The 14,691-nt window shown below is 51.8% G+C and overlaps 1 protein-coding gene across 2 annotated transcripts in view; it reads right to left on the bottom strand.

Moving 5' to 3' along the window:
* The window catches only part of DHRS12 (dehydrogenase/reductase 12), a 30,969-nt gene that overhangs the window by 15,987 nt on the left and 291 nt on the right, over positions 1-14,691 (bottom strand). For both annotated transcript variants that reach the window (XM_068165207.1, XM_068165209.1), the window contains exons 2-5: positions 14,135-14,268; positions 10,787-10,869; positions 2,962-3,054; positions 2,353-2,434 (exon numbers count right to left, since the gene is read on the bottom strand). In XM_068165207.1, the coding sequence (XP_068021308.1) occupies positions 2,353-2,434; positions 2,962-3,054; positions 10,787-10,869; positions 14,135-14,268 (392 nt within the window). The remainder of the gene's footprint in view (positions 1-2,352; positions 2,435-2,961; positions 3,055-10,786; positions 10,870-14,134; positions 14,269-14,691) is intronic.

Genomic DNA, 14,691 nt, shown 5'->3' with positions numbered 1-14,691 from the left:
CACCTTCCAGCACCTCCAGATCCCTCTTGCAATAGGGGCTCCAGAACTGGAGGCAGGACTCCAGGTGGGGTCTCCCCAGAGCTGAGCAGAGGGGGAGAATCACCTCCCTTGCCCTGCTGGCCACACTTCTCCTGCTGCAGCCCAGGCTCTGGTTGGCTTTCTGGGCTGCAAGTGCATGGTGTCCTGGGAACCCAGGCTTCAGTGCAGCTGGTTTGCTTGCAATCATACTCAAGTCCATTCTTTCACAGAGCACCTCTCATCCTAAAGCCTCAAAGCTCTTTAGAAGGAAAATGGGTATCAGTCTCCTTTCCACAAGCACAGAGGCCATCTCACCAAGGATCAGGCACTGACCTTGTGGCAGACAGAGCTGGCATCCAGGCTGCCTGTCTTCCCAGCAGCTCAGAAAAGCCCTCAGACTCAAAACACCAGCTAAGTATGAGCAGGGAAGAGATCAACAATATCCATACAGGTTAGGCAACTTGCCCCAGACAGGCTGGTCCATGGCAGAAGGGTCTCTTATTCCCTCTAGCCCTACCCCTCACTCACACAGAAAGTAAATGTACATGGCTGGATCATTACAACATGAGAGCACATCAGGCTGAAGCTAAGATGCATGCTAGGGGCACCATTTACTTAGCTCTGAGTGTGTTTTAGCACTCCCTTGGCTGGTAAGGGGCAATGAAAGTGAAACAGATGTGCAGCTTTTCCACCTGGAGCAAGATGTGCTGTGCAAGGGCAAAGGGAGGCAGGCTATCACACAGAGCAACAAGAATTGTTCCAGCTACACTTCCAGGGCAGGCTGCTCTTGCCTCCCACTTGCCTCCCAGTGCTGACAGTTCTTCCTCCAAAATTACTGAGCACTGCTGCTCTGAACAGTCTGCTCTGGGAGCTTCACTGACACAAACAGAATCTCTCTGTTTATCTTAACTCTTTCAAGTGCCAGCTCTTAAGTCTGCAGGGGGCTACAGGAAGGCTGGGGAGGGACTGCTCAGGCTCTCAGGCAGTGATAGGACTAGGGGGAATGGAATGAAGCTGGAGGTGGGGAGATTCAGGCTGGAGGGGAGGAGGAAGTTCTTCCCCATGAGAGTGGTGAAGCCCTGGAATGGGTTGTCCAGGGAGGTGGTTGGGGCCCTGTCCCTGGGGGTGTTTAAGGCCAGGCTGGATGAGGCTCTGGGCAGCCTGATGTAGTGTGGGGTGTCCCTGCCCATGGCAGGGGGGCTGGAACTGGATGATCCTTGTGGTCCCTTCCAACCCTGACTGATACTGTGATACTAAGTGTGCCCATGTGAACCCAAAGGATCAGCCACAAATGAACAACTGAACATTCCTTTACCAAACCAGAGCTGAGATCCAGGGCAGAAACCAACAGTGAGAGGAAGATGGGAGGAATACCCTGCCTGTGACCATCTAAAGATGGTTTGTTAAAGAAAGGTTATCCTCTTCTGTCTGCAGAGCTCAAGCAGCCATGAGTTACTGCTCCCTTGCTGTTAATGAGACAGACAGCAGCAGATTTACAGAAGAGAGGCCCTGAGCCCAGATCAGCCTCAGGGTTCAGCTTTGCTGGGGAAAGGGAAGAGAGGAGAGTTTAGTTTGTTCTCTCAGACCACCTTCCTGTTTGCAGCCAACCTATAAATCAGCCTTATCTTTTGCAGGGAGGTCTCCTGCCCCTGTGCTCAGCACTGCTCAGGCCACACCTGGAGTCCTGTGTCCAGTTCTGGGCCCCTCAGGTTAGGAAAGATGTTGAGGTGCTGGAAGGTGTCCAGAGAAGGGCAACAAAGCTGGGGAGGGGTCTGGAGCACAGCCCTGTGAGGAGAGGCTGAGGGAGCTGGGGTTGCTTAGCCTGGAGAAGAGGAGGCTCAGGGCAGACCTCATTGCTCTCTCCAACTCCCTGAAGGGAGGTTGTAGCCAGGTGGGGGTTGGTCTCTTCTCCCAGGCAAGCAGCACCAGAACAAGAGGACACAGTCTCCAGCTGTGCCAGGGGAGGTTTAAGCTCAAGGTGAAGACAAATTTCTTCACAGAGAGAGTTGTTGACCATTGGGATGTGCTGCCAGGGAGTGTGGTGGAGTCCCCATCCCTGGAGGTGTTCAAGAGGGGATTGGATGTGGCACTTGGAGCCATGGCTCAGTAGTCATGAGGTCTTTGGTGACAGGTTGGGCTTGATGATCTCTGAGGTCTTTTCCAGCCTTATTGATTCTATGATTCTAAGATTTCTTTTCCTTTCCTCCTCCTTCCCTGGCCTAGCACTGGTCTGATGCCCCTGAGCAGGAACACACACCTCATGAAGCCAGCTGTAGAAACACACTTCCATACTCAAGATGAGTGTGCCTCAGAAGAAATCCCTTTCCTACTCACCCAGAGTGTTTGTGGCAAAGTTTTTTTCAAGCCCATCTTCAGTTAATTCTCTGTTATTCACCATGCATCCTGCATTGTTGATCTGTAACAAGAGGACACAGGCTCAGGCTGTGCCAGGGGAGGTTCAGACTGGAGGTTAGGAAGAAGTTCTACACAGAGAGAGTGATTGCCCATTGGGATGTGCTGCCCAGGGAGGTGATGGAGTCACCATCCCTGGAGGTGTTCAAGAGGGGATTGGAGGAGGCACTTGAAGCCATGGTTTAGTTAACCATGAGGTGTTGGGTGCCAGGTTGGACTTGATGATCTTTGAGGTCTTTCCCAACCTCATTGATTCCATGAGGGACAAAGCTATCAGTAATCCAAGTCAAACAGAAAATGCAGGCTAAGCAGAGATGCAGCTGGAACAAAATGACTGCCTTTCTCTTTCTGTAGGCTGTCTCTGAACTGGAACTGGGCAGAAGCACTCAGACCACAGTGACCACCCCAAAACCCTTTAGAGGCAAAGCAAGCAGAGAGCTGGGGGCAAAACCATGAAAGCTACACTGCCTTCTGGACCAAGGCATGGGCTGTGCACTGAAGAAAGAGAAAGGATGGATGCAGGGAACTTACCAGCACATGCAATTCATGTTCAGTTTGGAACTTTTCAGCAAACTTCCAGATTTCCTTGGGATTGGAGATATCCAAAATGTGCAGGAAAATATTCTGCAGGAGAAGGAAAAGAGAAGAAGAAAAAGAAAAGAGAAGTTACAACCAGCAGGGACAGGGAGGAGACCTGGCCAGGTGAAAAGGTTCTTAGGATCATGGAATGACTCAAGTGATTTGTTACCCACTTCAGCACACAGCTCCATGCATTCAGGCCACTCCTTTGCATGGAGCACAACTCCTCCTCCTTGTCTTCCCAGCTTGCAGTTCTCAAAGAGCCTGCATACAGGCTGGAGAGATGGGCAGAGTCCAAGGGCAGGAGATTGAACACAGCCAAGTGCCAGGTTCTGCACATTGGCCACAGCAACCCCAGGCAGTGCTACAGGCTGGGGTCAGAGTGGCTGAGAGCAGCCAGGCAGAGAGGGACCTGGGGGTGCTGGTCGATGGTAGGCTGAACAGGAGCCTGCAGTGTGCCCAGGTGGCAAAGAAGGCCAATGGCATCCTGGCCTGCATCAGGAAGAGTGTGGCCAGCAGGAGCAGGGAGGTCATTCTGCCCTGGACTCAGCACTGCTCAGGCCACACCTTGAGTCCTGTGTTCAGTTCTGGGCTCCTCAGTTTAGGGAGGAGGTTGAGTTGCTGGAAGGTGTCCAGAGAAGGGCAACAAAGCTGGGGAGGGATCTGGAGCACAGCCCTGTGAGGAGAGGCTGAGGGAGCTGGGGTTGCTTAGCCTGGAGAAGAGGAGGCTCAGGGGAGACCTTCTTGCTCTCTACAACTCCCTGAAGGGAGGTTGTAGCCAGGTGGGGGTTGGTCTCTTCTCCCAGGCAACCAGCACCAGAACAAGAGGACACAGTCTCAGCCTGTGCCAGGGGAGGTTTAGGCTGGATGTTAGGAAGAAGTTCTTCCCAGCAAGAGACATTGGCCATTGGGATGTGCTGCCCAGGGAGGTGGTGGAGTCACCATGCCTGGAGGTGTTTAGGAAGAGCCTGGCTGAGGTACTTGGTGCCATGGTTGAGTTGGGTCTATTCTACACCCATTCCAGCACTCTGGTCATACCTCTCTAATCCCAGTGAGATCACAGCTCTGCACCCATGCATGGATTCCTGTTTCCTATGCTGTGTGTATTCATGTGCAGGCAGCTGAGATGGGCTTCCAGTCCCACTGCTTCCACAATGCATTCCTGCATACACACTCACTGTCCCCATCACCCCATCAGTCTCCTGTGCCTGCTCTCTATTTCCCACTGAAAGCTCGAAGCTCTCTTCACTAGCTCAGCAAACTTCTTGGCAAAGCAATTTTTGCTCTACTCTGTCATTCCTGCTTAGCCATGCTCACTTCTCAGAGAAGGTGACAGAGAGAATAAAGGCCAAAGAAAGTGACCAAGGCCAAAGTGCAGCCAGGAGCACATCCAGGTGTTGACCTACAGGATGTGTGTGCTGCTACTTCCCTTTTACTGGGAGGATTTGGGGGAGCACTCCTTGCACCCTTATGGCCTTCACCCTCTCTCAGCACTCCTCATGAGCTCAAGTCTCTCACAGGGTCATGAGTGCCCATGTGGCACTCGTCCAAGGTCCAGACAAGCCTCAGCAGACTCTCCACAATACCTTAAATCTGAGCCTCCAGCAAGTGACAAACCTCTCAGGATGTCAAGCCAGGACTGCAGATGGGCACCTCCATCACCCCCAGCAGGCAGCCTCCATCACCCCCAGCAGGCAGCCTCCATCGCCCCCAGCAGGCAGCCTCCATCGCCCCCCCCAGCAGGCAGCCCCCACCGCCCCCCCCAGCAGGCAGCCCCCAGCCATTATCACCCAGTACTTCTTCCCAGAGGCAGTAATAGTTCAGGCTCATCTGTTTCCAACACCTCCCCCGACAGAGCTCGTTCTCCCCCATCTGTTACCATGGCACTTCACCTATCCTATCAGTGCACATCTGCAGGCAGAGGAGAAGCCTCCCTTCTGTTGCCAGCATCACAAGAGTCCATTCCTCCCCACCACTGAAGTCTACACACCACACACTCAAGCATGGCTTTCAGCTGTGCCTCCTTTCATGCACGGTGGGGTTTGTGCTCTTGTGCTCCCTGCAAGGACCCTGTCATCTCCTCTTTCTGCTCCCTGTGGTTATGCAGACGGGTCACATCCTGTCGTTGCTTCACCTGGCAGCCCAGCACCTTGACCACAGCAGAGCTCAACAGACAAGGACACCATCATGCTCTGCCCCAGGCTCAGGGAAGATTGCCAGTCACTGCTGGCAGCCCAGCATCTTCCGCAAGAGCAAGGGCAGGGTCCTGCAGCTGGGTGGAGGCAATCCCAGGCACAAATCCAGGCTGGGCAGGGACTGGCTGGAAAGCAGCCCTGAGGAGAGAGACTTGGGGATGCTGGGGGAGGAGAAGCTCACCAGGAGCTCTCAGTGTGCACTTGCAGCCCACAAAGCCAACCAGAGCCTGGGCTGCAGCAGGAGAAGTGTGGCCAGCAGGGCAAGGGAGGTGATCCTCCCCCTCTGCTCAGCTCTGCAGAGACCCCACCTGGAGTCCTGCCTCCAGTTCTGGAGCCCCTATGACAAGAGGGATGTGGAGGTGCTGGAAGGTGTCCAGAGCAGGGCCAGGAGGATGAGCAGAGGGCTGGAGCACCTCTCCTGTGAGGACAGACTGAAGGAGTTGGGGCTGTTCAGTCTGCAGAAGAGAAGGCTCCCAGGTGACCTCATTGTGGCCTTCCAGGATCTGAAGGGGGCTACAGGAAGGCTGGGGAGGGACTGCTCAGGATCTCAGGCAGTGATAGGACTAGGGGGAATGGAATGAAGCTGGAGGTGGGGAGATTGAGGCTGGAGGGGAGGAGGAAGTTCTTCCCCATGAGAGTGGTGAAGCCCTGGAATGGGTTGTCCAGGGAGGTGGTTGGGGCCCTGTCCCTGGAGGTGTTTAAGCCCAGGCTGGCTGAGGCTGTGGCCAGGCTGATCTAGTGTGGGGTGTCCCTGCCCATGGCAGGGGGGTTGGAACTGGATGATGCTTGTGGTCCCTTCCAACCCTGACTGATACTATGACCTGCCACATCATTCCTCAGGAGCAGTGTCTGGGGCAGCCTCCCACGAGCCAGGCACAGTCACTGCAGCCAGGGCAGGAGAGTAGGCTTTGAGGTGCACCGATGCACCTCTCCAGCTGCCTGTGTGTGCCTTCTGCACCCCTTCCACAGTAACTGCTAAGTGCTTGTTAGCCACCCCGAGTCACACCAGCCTGCAGCCACGAATGTGCACGGAACAGAATTCAGAAGCAAAAGGGAAAAGGGAGAAAAACATAGAACAAAGTCACCATGTCCCAAGCCACTAGAGCTGGAAATGCTTCCTCCCCTCCAAAACATCAAAAGCCTTTCGCTGTTTGTCACAGGCAATCCCGCGGCTCTGTGCAGGCTTGTGTTCTACCCGGGCGAAGCAGCGGCAGCTATCCGCACACAAAAGGCACATCAACTCCCACTCCTCTCCTGCAGAGCACTTAGTCGGAGAGGCTTGTGATGCATCCCAGGGAGAGGCAGTTTGAAAACAATTCTGCAGAGGACACGTTCCCAAGCAAATCATCATTAAAGGCTGTCCTCTCTGTCCAAGGTGTTTCTTTAAACACTCTTTATAAAGGCAAAGGAGAGAAGGGAAGAAGCTGAGGCAATTCCAAGGCATGATTCCCTGCCTGTGATTCTGCTGCCCGGAAGATAAATGACAAACAGCACAACTTTCTCTCCAGCCATTGCATTCCAGCTCCTGAGCTGGGGTAGGTCAGAATATTTTCATTATAATGAAGATGTTGAGCTGCTGGAAGGTGTCCAGAGAAGGGCAACAAAGCTGGGGAGGGGTCTGGAGCACAGCCCTGGGAGGAGAGGCTGAGGGAGCTGGGGTTGCTTAGCCTGGAGAAGAGGAGGCTCAGGGGAGACCTTCTTGCTCTCTACAACTCCCTGAAGGGAGGTTGTAGCCAGGCAGAGGTTGGTCTCTTCTCCCAGGCACCCAGCACCAGAATAAGAGGACACAGTCTCAAGCTGTGCCAGGGGAGGTTTAGGCTCAAGGTGAGGAAGAAATTCTTCCCAGAGAGAGAGATTGGCCATTGGGATGTGCTGCCCAGGGAGGTGGTGGAGTCACCATCCCTGGAGGTGTTTAGGAAGAGCCTGGATGAGGCACTTGGTGCCATGTTTGAGTTGATCAGATGGTGTTGGGTGACAGGTTGGACTGGATGATCTCGAAGGTCTCTTCCAACCTGGTTAATTCTATTCTATAATGCTCATTTTCTACCAATAACTTGGCATTGCTCTGCTGTTTCTAATTGGATGCTCCTCTAAAAGCATTCTAGTTTTAAAGCTATTACCATTAGATCATAGTATCAGTCAGGGTTGGAAGGGACCACAAGGATCATCCAGTTCCAACCCCCCTGCCACGGGCAGGGACACCCCACACTAATCAGGCTGGCCAGAGCCTCATCCAGCCTGGCCTTAAGGGTGCAGAAGAGCTGAAGCCTTTTGGGCAGATGTTCAGTGCTACAAGTGATTCCACAGACTGGAAAACATTTACATCAACACTGATCTGCTGAGGACTCTCACATTGGCTCAAAGCAAACGACCCAGAGGCCTGCTCCCTGTACAAGCCTCAAGAGTAGCCAGGGCATTTTCAAGGTGAGGCCAAACATCCTTGACTAGATTTGCAGTAGGAGAGTAGGAAAACTTCCCAGTTTCCAGGTCTGGGCAGAGATGCCTGCAAAGCAACTGCATTTCAGCACTGAACTCTGGTGTGTGCTGCTGTGGAAGACATCAAAACCAAACCAAACACAACTTTGGCATGCACTACAACAAGATCCCCCACTAGATAATCAGGGAGTGCAAGCTGAGCCTGCATACAGCTTGACAAGTTGCAGATAAAGCATTTTATTATCTCCCTGGATTGCTTCTGAATGAGTACTTATAAAGAAGGATGTTCTTGTGGACTCCTTATTAAAATGACTCTGCCTAGCATGCAGTCTTACATCCCCCAGGGCATCTTGTGCAGCTCATCTAATACTTCACTGAATGCTGCTTTCTACAGGAGTGCTCTGTCCCCAGGGTCACAGAGGACTTGTGCAGTGCCCTCAAACTCTTTCATGACTACAGAAACCACAGGCTGGCAGCCTGCTAAAGAGTGTGAGTGCACTAACTGCTGCTTGTGGAGGAAGAAAGTTACTTCCCTCAGGTTTGTGGGGTGTTTTTTTTTCCCTACAAATGACAGAAAACAGAACATGAAGGAACCTCCAGAGGTCAAACTCACCCCTCCTCCCAGGCTGTCTGACTGCAGCTAGAAAAGGAGGTAACAGATAATCACCAGTCTCACCACAGCCATGGGACTACACAGCCACAGACAGCTGGCAAGTAGCTCTGCATGAGGGCTGATCTAATTCACTCCGTTAACGAAGTGCAGTGCTGGTTGTGTCACACCAGGGAGCTGAAACCAAAGAGCAGGAATTCAGCCAGTATGGTATCTCTGGGTCAACATGAAAAAACTTTCACTGGAAGCACATTCCCATGTCCAAGAGCCAGGCCACTGTCTACAATGAAGATAGCTCCCCAACCAAGTGCTGTGGGTTAAACCTAGGCAGGCAGTTAAGCCTCATGCAACCACTCACTCACTGCCCTCCCAGTGGGACAGGGGAGAGAACTGACAGGGTAAACCAGACAAAACTTGTGGGTTGAGTTCAATAGGTGAAGCAGGGCTATGTGTGCAAGCAAAACAAAGGAATTAATTCACTGCTTCCCATTGCCAGGCAAGTGCTCAGCAGTCCCCAGGACAGCAGAGCTTCAGCACATGCAACAATGGTTTGGAAAGCCAAACACCATAACTGCAAATGTCTCTCCTTCCTCCTCCTTCCCCTGGATTTTATCCCTGAGCACAACACCATATGGTATAGGACATCCCTTTGGTTAGCTGGGGTCAGCTGTCCCACTGCATCCCCTCCCAGTTTCTTGTGTAGCCCTGGCCTGCTCAGCACCAGAACCAGAATGGCCTCGATGCTGAGGGAGCACTGTTCAGCAGCAGCTGAAACATGGATTGTCAACACTGGTGTAGTCACAAACCCAAACCACAGCACCATAGGAGCTGCTGTGAAGAAAATTAACTCTATCCCAGCCAAGACAAACAGGAGAGAAAGACAATGACTGCACTGCTCATAGAATCAGTAAGGTTGGAAAAGACCACAGAGATCATCAAGTCCAACCTAGCACTGGGCAGACAACACCTCAGGACTAACTAACCCATGGCTCCAAATGCCACATCCAATCCCCTCTTGAACACCTCCAGGAATGGTGATTCCACCACCTCCCTGGGCAGCACATCCCAATGGCCAATCTCTCTTGCTGGGAAGAACTTTCTCCTCACCTCCAGCCTAAACCTCCCTTGGCACAGCTTGAGACTGTGTCCTCTTGTTCTGGTGCTGGTTGCCTGGGAGAAGAGACCAACCCCCACCTGACTACAACCTCCCTTCAGGTATTGTAGACAGCAAGAAGGTCTCCCCTGAGCCTCCTCTTCTCCAGGCTAAGCAACCCCAGCTCCCTCAGCCTCTCCTCACAGGGCTGTGCTCCAGACCTCTCCCCAGCCTCCTTACCCTTCTCTGGACACATTCAAGAGTCTCAATGTCCTTCTTGAACTGAGGAGCCCAGAGCTGGACACAGGACTCAATAAGTGCACTCTCCTCAATAATTAGACAGAACAACAGAGGTATGCTGTAGAGCGATGTGTGCAAGAGAAGGAAAGAGGAAAATAAGAGAGTTTAAGAAGCAGAGATGTAAAGTATGTAGAGGATGGAACTAGGAGCACACACAGGACTTGAAAGAGCAGCCAACCTTAGCAAATCAACACCATGTTACTCAGACAAAAACCCTTCAACGCTGCAAACTCACAAAGCTTGTTGCCAGAGTGTTGCAATGCATTAACTTTTGAAACCCTCTAGCCACATAGTCAGGAATTATAAGTAGGACATCACCAAAGATACCAACAACAAACATTAAATAAAGCTGCATGCTGGTGGTGATGTTACTGATCACCAAAACCATCACTCATTGACATTAAATCACTTCAGAGCATACACTGGGTCAGGAACTGGCTGGAGGCTGAGCTCAGAGAGTGGTGGTGAATGGTGCCACAGCCAGCTGGCAGCCAGGCACCAGTGGTGTGCCCCAGGGAGCAGTGCTGGGCCCCATCCTGTTCAATATCTTTATTGATGATCTGGATGAGGGCATTGAGTCCATCAGCAGTAAATTTGCAGATGACACCAAGCTGGGGGCAGGAGTTGATCTGTTACAGGGTAGGAGAGCTCTGCAGGGGAGCTGTGCCAGGGGAGGTTTAGGCTGGATATTAGGAAGAACAAGAAGACACAGTCTCAAGCTGTGCCAGGGGAGGTTTAGGCTGGATATTAGGAAGAACAAGAAGACACAGTCTCAAGCTGTGCCAGGGGAGGTTTAGGCTGGAGGTGAGGAGAAAGTTCTTCCCAGCAAGAGAGATTGGCCACTGGGATGTGCTGCCCAGGGAGGTGGTGGAGTCACCATCCCTGGAGGTGTTTAGGAAGAGCCTGGCTGAGGCACTTGGTGCCATGGTTGAGTTGATTAGATGGTGCTGGGTGCCAGGTTGGACTGGATGATCTGAGAGGTCTTTTCCAACCTGGTTAATTCTATTCTATGTGGATGATAAACTACATAGGAAATGCTATTAAAAACCACAACAACTAAGCCACAACATACTGCAGCTCAAGGCTTCCGAAGTCTTTCACATGAACAGCCTGAGAGCAAGCAAAGGACTGGCAACAACTGACCTGATTGCCGGTTTCTGCCACGATGTCTCCCCTGGCGGCCGCAGCCCGCTCCTCGTTCCGGCACACCAGATGGACCGTGCCACCTGGTGGATTTCGACAGGAAACACACGGAGTAGTTTGTTAGGTAACCCCTTGGGGCAGCCATCAGCCGAGAGGGGGGGCCAGGAAGGTCAGAAACTAACGGTTCTGATACCATCCAAGCACGTCTGAAAACCCTTGTGTGATTGCATTCTGGCCTGGGGGAAATCTGTAGCCTGCAGGTAGCACTACCTGAAGGGAGGCGGTAGCCAGGTGGGGGTTGGTCTATAACAAGACCAGAACAAGAGGACACAGCCTCAAGCTGTGCCAGGGGAGGTTGAGGCTGGCTGTTAGGAAGAAGTTCTTCCCAGCAAGAGAGATTGGCCATGGGAATGTGCTGCCCGGGGAGGTGGTGGAGTCACCATCCCTGGAGGTGTTTAGGAGGAGACTTGATGGGCTGCTTGGTGCCATGGTTTAGTTGATGAGATGGTGTTGGGTGAGAGGTTGGACTCAATGATCTCAAAGGTCTCTTCCAACATGGTTAATTCTATTCTAAAATGAAAGGCAATCTTTGCCCCAGAGAGAGCAGATACAACAAGTGGGAGAAAAGGCAATCAGAAGAGGCAGTGTCCAGTGCTTGCCTCTGGCCATTCTCATTGTGACTGTAGGCTTCAGCTGCAAAGGAGAGCTTTAGCTGCAGATCTTAAGGCATTTAAGGATGCATATTTGCAGATGGTTAAGGAGCTCTACCCAAAAAGCACAAGTAATGTGTGCAGGTACTAATTAAACATGGCAGCTTTCAAGCTGATCAGGAACTCTTTCATAGCCCACAGGGGAAAACATTCCATGAAAACAGAAGTGGATTTTAAGGGCTTTGAGTATGAAGATTTTTCTTGTTAAGGACAGAGGGAAGCTTTGGTAGGACCTAGGGGCTAGGAAAGGGATTTAAAGATTCTTTCATGGCAAAGATTGAAACTATCTGTACTTAAACAACACATGGGTTGGGTGGAGACTGCATAAAGTGGAAGTACAGTGCAAAAGACGCAGGAAAGCCCCAAACTTGCAATACCCACAAGAACCTGGGTGATTGTGTGTGACACCAATCCAGAGGAAAGTTGAATTCAGGCTAAAGAAACTGTCATGAAGACTGTCAGTGTGGCCAGCAGGAGCAGGGAGGTCATTCTGCCCCTGGACACTGCACTGCTCAGGCCACACCTTGAGTCCTGTGTCCAGTTCTGGGACCCTCAGTTTAGAAAGGAGGTTGACTTGCTGGAAGGTGTCCAGAGAAGGGCAACAAAGCTGGGGAGGGGTCTGGAGCACAGCCCTGTGAGGAGAGGCTGAGGGAGCTGGGGCTGCTTAGCCTGGAGAAGAGGAGGCTCAGGGGAGACCTTCTTGCTCTCTACAACTCCCTGAAGGGAGGTTGTAGACAGGCAGAGGTTGGTCTCTTCTCCCAGGCACCCAGCACCAGAACAAGAGGACACAGTCTCAGGCTGCACCAGGGGAAGTTCAGGCTGGAGGTCAGGAGGAAGTTCTACACAGAGAGAGTGATTGCCCATTGGAATGGGCTGCCTGGGGAGGTGGTGGAGTCACAATCCCTGGAGGTGTTCAGGAGGAGACTTGCTGGGGTGCTTGGTGCCATGGGTTAGTTGTTTAGGTGGGTTGGACACGATGATCTTGAAGGTCTCTTCCAACCTGGTTTGGTCTATTCTATTCTAAAGAGCTAAAGGTAAGGCCAACACAACCTGTTTATTCTTTCACTGAACCTGAATTCCTTCCTTTCTTGTCATGGTGTGCTTGAGAAGATGCAACTAGAAGCCAGAGCCCCAACAGCTGATAGAATAGAATAAACCAGTTTGGAAGAGATCTTCAAGATCATCACATCCAACCTATCATCCAACACCACCCAACCAACTAAACTATGCAAGCAAGCACCCCATCAAGTCTCCTCCTGAACACCTCCAGGGATGGTGACTCCACCACCTCCCCAGGCAGCCCATTCCAATGGGCAATCACTCTCTCTGTGTAGAACTTACTCCTGACCTCCAGCCTGAACCTCCCCAGTCTCAGGCTGTGTTCTCTTGTTCTGGTACTGGCTGCCTGGGAGAAGAGACCAACCTCTGCCTGTCTCTGCCTTTCTACAACCCTGGATGCTGGGTTTCAGAGCAACAAGTGCAAAGACAGGATCAGGAAGACACTGTGAAGTCATTTTAACTTCTTAGGCAGTGCAACACACATCCAAGGTGTCAGACTAGCAGTCTGACCCCAAGGTTGTTCTTTGGGCTCCAAATACTAGTCATGGTGACCAAATCCTGTGTGGATCTAGTCAGCTTGAGAGCTTGCAAAGCCTGGCAAGCATCCATGGATGAGAGAAACAGTCAAAAGGCAAAACCATGCTTACATGAAGCCATTCTACACAATGGCAGCAGTGGGAACCTGCAATCAATCACATTCTGGCACTGAGGGGAATCTTTAAACCCCAGGCTCTTTGATGCTAATAATTCTGAATTAATTTAATCAAGTTGCTACTTTCCTTGATAAGATAATTAAGAAACCTAAGCAGGCAAAGAGAGAGCAAAGAGCCCCAGAGTGCTCCCTTCCATTCCACATGCCAAAACTCCCATCACTCTTGCACAACAGGAATTACTGTGTCAGCTCTGAGAGGGATTAGGGTTACCCTCCAGCAGCAGCTTGTTTCAGTCCTACCATTGCCTGGCTTACAAAGAGCAACACCAGTAAGTTATTATATCACTAAGCTCAAGTGCAGCTGTGTTCCTCCTTTTATACTCTCATCTCAGCTTAGCAAAAGCAATTGCTTTCTTTCATTATATCATGAAAGGTACCATAGCAGATGATAATAAGATGATCAATCACTGCTTTGAAATTAGACATTCTTCAAACTAGTTCAAACCAAACCAGGCTGCTGCCTTAAACAGACCTTGATCCATCACCAGCAGCCTTAGATGCCACCATCACTGGCAGCTTCAGTACATATGCACTTGGAGAATACTTTGCAGCTCTTCTCCACTAATTTTATCTCATAATTCCAGTTTTAACACAATAAACCTCTAACTCACACTAACAGCCCTCTAAAATGACATGCCTGACTCCCCCATCCCCAAAAGTTGTGTAGAATAGAATTAACCAGGTTGGAAAGGACCTTTGAGATCATCCAGTCCAACCTATCACCCAACACCATCTGATCAACTACATCATGGCACTAAGTGCCTCATGCAGTTGCATCTTAAACACTTTGTGCTGGAGGGCCCAGCCTGCTTCCTTCCATCTCCTCTGTAACAAACCCTCAGGGCTCCTCAGGACAGCCTGGCTCACCTCTCCTCGCTATCTCTTTGGCAGTGGCCTTGCCAATGCCACTGTTGGCACCAGTGACCAGAAAGGATCTCCCAGCCACGTTCACCTCCACATCGTCTGGATTGAAGTGCCTGGATGCAGACTCATAGCCGCACCTGTGTAAAGCAGAGACACATGTGAGAAACTAGAAGACAGTACTTCCGAAAAGCAGAGGGGAGGGGTGGGAAGTGCTCAGCCCTCACGGCCCAGCATGGGCTAAACTCCTCTACTCCATCACTTCCTACTCGTGGGGCAGTCCACGCACAGCGCCAGTGACACAGCAACCAGCGGCGCAGCAACAGCTCCAGGCGCTCTCCTGCCGCAAGCACCAAACTTTCCACCCTCGGGCAGTGCCCCAGCTGCAGCCCTAGGGCGGCTGCCTGAGTGGAGCCAGGATGTGCCGAGGCAGCGCCACCGAGTTCTGAACGACGGGGCATTAACTTGCCTGCCCAGGCTGGGCAGCTTCGATTAGAACCGCAACAGCGAGCGGAGCCAGGATGTGCCGAGGCAGCACCACCGGACAGTTCTGAACGACAGGG

The sequence above is a fragment of the Melanerpes formicivorus genome, unplaced genomic scaffold, assembly GCF_026170545.1.
Source record: "Melanerpes formicivorus ecotype bairdi unplaced genomic scaffold, bMelFor1.0.p_v2 SCAF_87, whole genome shotgun sequence".
Lineage (NCBI taxonomy): Eukaryota > Metazoa > Chordata > Aves > Piciformes > Picidae > Melanerpes > Melanerpes formicivorus.
The sequence above is the reverse complement of the archived record's forward strand: the minus strand, read 5'-3'. Positions and strand labels throughout refer to the sequence as shown.